General features: G+C 39.1%; 1 protein-coding gene across 2 annotated transcripts; it reads left to right on the forward strand.

The window, feature by feature from the left end:
• The first annotated feature begins 577 nt into the window (after window positions 1-577).
• On the forward strand, window positions 578-4,465 carry LOC147861462 (glucan endo-1,3-beta-glucosidase 14-like). Of its 2 annotated transcripts, none has more exons than XM_087322690.1 (2): window positions 578-794; window positions 3,022-4,465. In XM_087322690.1, the coding sequence occupies exons 1-2, from the start codon at window positions 737-739 to the stop codon at window positions 4,092-4,094; spliced, it is 1,131 nt and encodes a 376-aa protein (XP_087178816.1). In that variant the 5' UTR covers window positions 578-736; the 3' UTR covers window positions 4,095-4,465. The 2 variants fall into 2 exon arrangements, with proteins under 2 accessions (XP_087178816.1, XP_087178815.1); XM_087322689.1 differs by having other exon boundaries at window positions 578-789; window positions 3,014-4,465.
• The last annotated feature ends 281 nt before the right edge of the window (window positions 4,466-4,746 follow it).

Consider the following 4,746-nt stretch of genomic DNA (forward strand, 5'->3'; position numbering starts at 1 on the left):
TTAGACATAGTGCATACTTTGAAGGGACAATGGGATGGTATTATTGGTGACTCTGATGCTAAGATTGCTCAACGGCATGAGTTTATCACTATATGGAAACCTTCTCCATTCATGACAGCCAACTGTGGTACTCCTTATTGGCATTATCAACCTCCGAAATGGTTGTTTCCCCCCCCAATTACATAGAACTTTGAATCTTGTAAAATGACTATACTAATGACAGGATATCTTCTTCTTCTTCTTTTTTTTTTAAAAAGTATACTTGGGCCCCCTTCCCTTTGTCTTTGTGGAGGTCATGGGTTCGATTCCTACCACTCCCACACAATAAAGATTCCCTTTACTAATACATAACATACATACCATGAATTCAGTACTTCCTCTCCTCCTCCTCTTTTTTGCTTTCTGTGTTTCTTGACAGACAGACAGACAGAGAGAGAGCATCGCTTTGGGAGCATTTCTCTTTTTGCCTGCGGAGTACCCAAGAATCAAAACAAAAGCTTCGCCCCATCCATCCCATAATTTGATTGTTTTCATTCAATCCCAAAATATGAGATCTTCTCCTCATGAATTCCCCCCAATGTCCTATTCCTTCCTAAAACCAGAGAGACAATTATCAGTGTTTTCATGCTAATACTCGCAGAGAAATGTTGCGGAGACATGGTTGCTGGCCTCCCCATCGCCATCGCCATCACCATTATCTTGTTCTCTTGAACCTTCAAATTCTTATCGCTACGGCATGATGGTACCGTCTCTCATACCATGGCTCCTACTTCTCATTGCAGAAGCTTTCTCAGGTATGAATTCTTCAATTCCCATCATTTCTCACAAACATTTGCTTCGCTTCACATTATCATCAACAGAATCATCATGTTGTAACTAAGTGTTGTAACTAAATGGATTTTACATACCCCGATGTGCTCTTACACATGGAATAACTACACAGTCGCTATAAAACAAGTCTAAATCGAGTATTTCAGCCAGTCTACTACACCCTATTATCTCCATTCCAACTGCCTGTTCGGCCTTGACCAAAACAGTTCGTTTTCCCTTTCAATGGCACCTATTTCCTAGTGGTAAGGCGTAGTTTCATTGAACCAGTGGCCACCGCAGTTTAAATTTCACTAAACTTTTACATCATCTCATCAAGTAACAGTCACCGTCGTCGCTTTAAATTTTATATGATAAGACCTTTAACTATATGATCAGGGAATTAATTAACCCCTAGGGTAGGTCCATTAGGTACTCGACGACATTTTAGTCTGCCACAATTGATATTCATGGCTATTGCATGGACAAAGTTATATAACGGTGTTAAGTTAAGGTAGGATAGGCCCATTACCTATTAGTCAGACACAATTTGGATGGCTTTAGAAAGGGTTACTTGCCTATTTTCTCTATTCTACTTTCACTTTGTCTAATACATGGGTATTCTAACATATGAACGGTGTAACTAGGTTTGGGTACTGTCAAAGACTACCTATCTCTCGTCTTAAATTCTACACACAATCTCACTCACTCACTCTCTCTCTCTAATATATGAATCCCTTCCGTGTGAGTGATTTGTAGACAAATGGCCTGAAAATTTTATATATACATCAAAACATTTGCATTTGAAAACAACACAAATTTGTCCCTGACATTGGAGATGTCAAATAGACTTTTAGATGCATGAATTTGATCTCGGCCTCCTCATCAAACTGGAAGCCATTTGAGTAATCTATCTCTTTTTCAAACCTTTGTTTCATTTTGGCAACCAAATGATCCTGCTACCAATTGATACCTTTGTGACACCGTCAGCAATGTTGAAGCTCTTATTGTCCTCTATTATTTGTCCAAATTTGGCCTCAATCTGAAAATAATGACACAGTTAGAATATAAATACTAACAGGGTTGTGTAGTGTGGCCTGCTTGTGTTGAACCAATTCAAAATGATGTAGTTGTATTTCTTAAAGTAGTAGTATTTTCTGCCTCAACAATATATGCTGATTTCAACCATAGATTGTTGTTACGGGCATAGCCTCAGGGACTAATTTTAAAGGCTAATCTTAATGGATTTAAGAGTCGCATGTGCGTGGAAAGGACTGGGCACATGGTAACTCATGGTGACTTGGGAGCCTAGGTAGCTATATACAAAAGACTGACTATTCCCTTCAAGCATCTCAAAAACGCTATAAAGACTTTGTTGGTGTGGCAAAGCTTTTGTATTTTGAATTGACAATCTACGCGACTTCTGATGTATAATACAAGGCTATATTTGTGGCCATGGGGCATTGGTATGGTTTCATATTTATCCTATGTCTGTGCCCAGTGATGATTAGTGAGGATGACCATCCTTAATCCATTCCCTCTCTTTAAACGTTATAACTGATTGCTTATCATTAGTCTGTGATCATAGTAATTGCTCTCCCACATGAAACTGTAATTTGATTACTCTCCCCCCTCACTAAATCTTTTATCTCCCCCCAACCCAACCCCCTTCTGTCTATTCGGGAATATTCACAATGCCCATTTTGTTAGGGATTTCATGCCATGAACCGAAAGCATCATGATAGCGGATTGCAAATTGGATGGCAATGTGTTGCATGACATCAGTGTATTCTACATCTTGATCATTTGTTATGTGCCTATTCATCCCATTTTACCAGCTCGACACCATTAGCTGTAGTATGGATGCATCCACACTAATTGACCAATTGATGGGGCTCAATTTGAGGGATATATGGCTGGATGGAGAGCAAGATCCACAGGAAAGTTGTGGGAAGCAACCCACTTTCCCTCGTGTTTTGTAACAATGCTCAGCATTATGAGATCCTATGGGTAAGACTTTAGATGCTTGTTAGGAGCACTTCTTTCTGTAGGGAGGAACCCCTAAACCCAACACTAGCTAGATATATGGAGCCCCACATGAATGTGATATTTAAATTAACAGCCATGCCTGTTTTTAAGGTCAAAGAATGTCATAATCAATGCGTATATGGAAAACTTTAATATATCTCTAACTCATATTGATCACTTGTATAGGCTGTGGTTTTTGTGCCCACTTTGGCATCAACTATGGTAAAGTAGCAAATGACCTCCTAGCACCTGCAGAAGTTGTATCATTGATTCAATCGATCCCAATGAATCGAGCAAAACTCTACGATACAGATCCATTGGTGCTCAAGACTTTCCGGAATACCGACATCTCTTTCCAAGTTGGTGTGCCAAATGAGATCCTTGCAAACCTCACAAGCCTTGAAACCACGAAATCATGGGTTGAAGAGCACATCTTGGCTTATCATCCAATCACCAACATTATTGGTATTGTAGTGGGAAATGAAATATATGGTGGTGCTGATACAGCATTGACTCCTTACGTGCTCCCCGCGATGAAGAATATTTACTCGGTTTTGGGTACTCATGGTTTGCACAAGAAGATCATGGTATCGACCACTCATTCATTTGCTGTGCTCTCTGCTTCATATCCACCATCAACTGGAGCCTTCAATCCAGCCATTACTGAAACTTACATAAGACCCATCCTGGAATTCCTTTCGGAAATTGGATCCCCTTTCATGATTAATGCATATCCGTTTTTTGCTTACAAGGAAAATTCGAACACGGTCTCGTTGCAGTATGTGCTTTTTGAGAGTAACCCAGGTGTGGTTGATGACAACACCGGGATCCGATACTATAACATGTTCGATGCAATGTTGGATGCTGTACATTCCGCAATCGCGGCTCTTGGGTATCGAAACTTATCTATTTTAGTGGCAGAAACTGGGTGGCCATCTGGTGGTGATAGTAATGAGATTGGAGCAAATCCCGAGAATGCTCAAATCTACCACAACAACTTGTTTAAGCACTTGTTATCGAACCCGGGGACACCCCTACGACCCAATACAACAATAGATGTGTATCTTTTTGCACTCTTTAATGAAAATCTGAAAACAGGTGCAAAGTCAGAAAACCATTTTGGGTTATTTAAGCCAGATGGATCAAAGGTTTATAGCTTTAATTTCTCAACATCATCGTCGGCTTCGATCTACTGGTACCCGGAAGCATCATGGTGGATAATGAAGGCATTATGCATGATCTTGGCATGTTTCCTCTAATTTGTTGTCAAATATATATATACATATGTTCAAGCATAGTTTTAAAAAGTTAGCATAATAGTGGGTTGGAAAATGTGGTCATGGGAAACGTTTAAAGAACATATGTCAAAATCACATGATGGATCAAGACTTTCTCATCAATTGTACATATATACATATATTTATTTAAGCAATGGTCCCAAACATGTTGATGCAAAACCTTAGAATATCTCATCCAAATCATATGAGTTGTTCTCTCTTATCTCATGAAGAACATGCTCCACCAGGAGGACATTATTGATTGGATGTTTGTGCCTAATCTTTTTCGAAAAGGAATCATTGCTAAGGGAATAACACGCTCTTGAAAGCCAATATAAGAGTATGTTGTGTAATGTCTAATACAAGTATGGCGTTATTTATGTGATGTCTGATACAAGTATGACCGACAAGATTTACATGAATGTTGACACAATTCAGGTTGACTAACATATTATTGGGTGGGAAAAGTTTGCATATTGTTACTTTCATGTTGGCATGTATCGTCACCTCTTTGTCTATTATGCAAGATGACTTTTTAAAGTTACCATGGTTTGATACATCTGTGTTAAGCTTAAGTCATTCAAATCTATATCAACACAATATATAGTCAAAGGATGTACTACTTGAGGGTATG

This window comes from Azolla caroliniana, unplaced genomic scaffold (assembly GCF_043228905.1).
Source record: "Azolla caroliniana isolate FFs.n. ecotype wild unplaced genomic scaffold, voAzoCaro1.0.p SCAF_7, whole genome shotgun sequence".
NCBI lineage: Eukaryota > Viridiplantae > Streptophyta > Polypodiopsida > Salviniales > Salviniaceae > Azolla > Azolla caroliniana.

Excerpts from the sequence above, each read along its gene's own strand:
- LOC147861462 (XM_087322689.1), top strand. The coding sequence starts at position 737 with ATGATGGTACCGTCTCTCATACCATGGCTCCTACTTCTCATTGCAGAA. Across the intron at positions 790-3,013 it reads CTTCTCATTGCAGAAGCTTT|TTGTATAGGCTGTGGTTTTT; the intron begins CTCAGGTATGAA and ends CATATTGATCAC.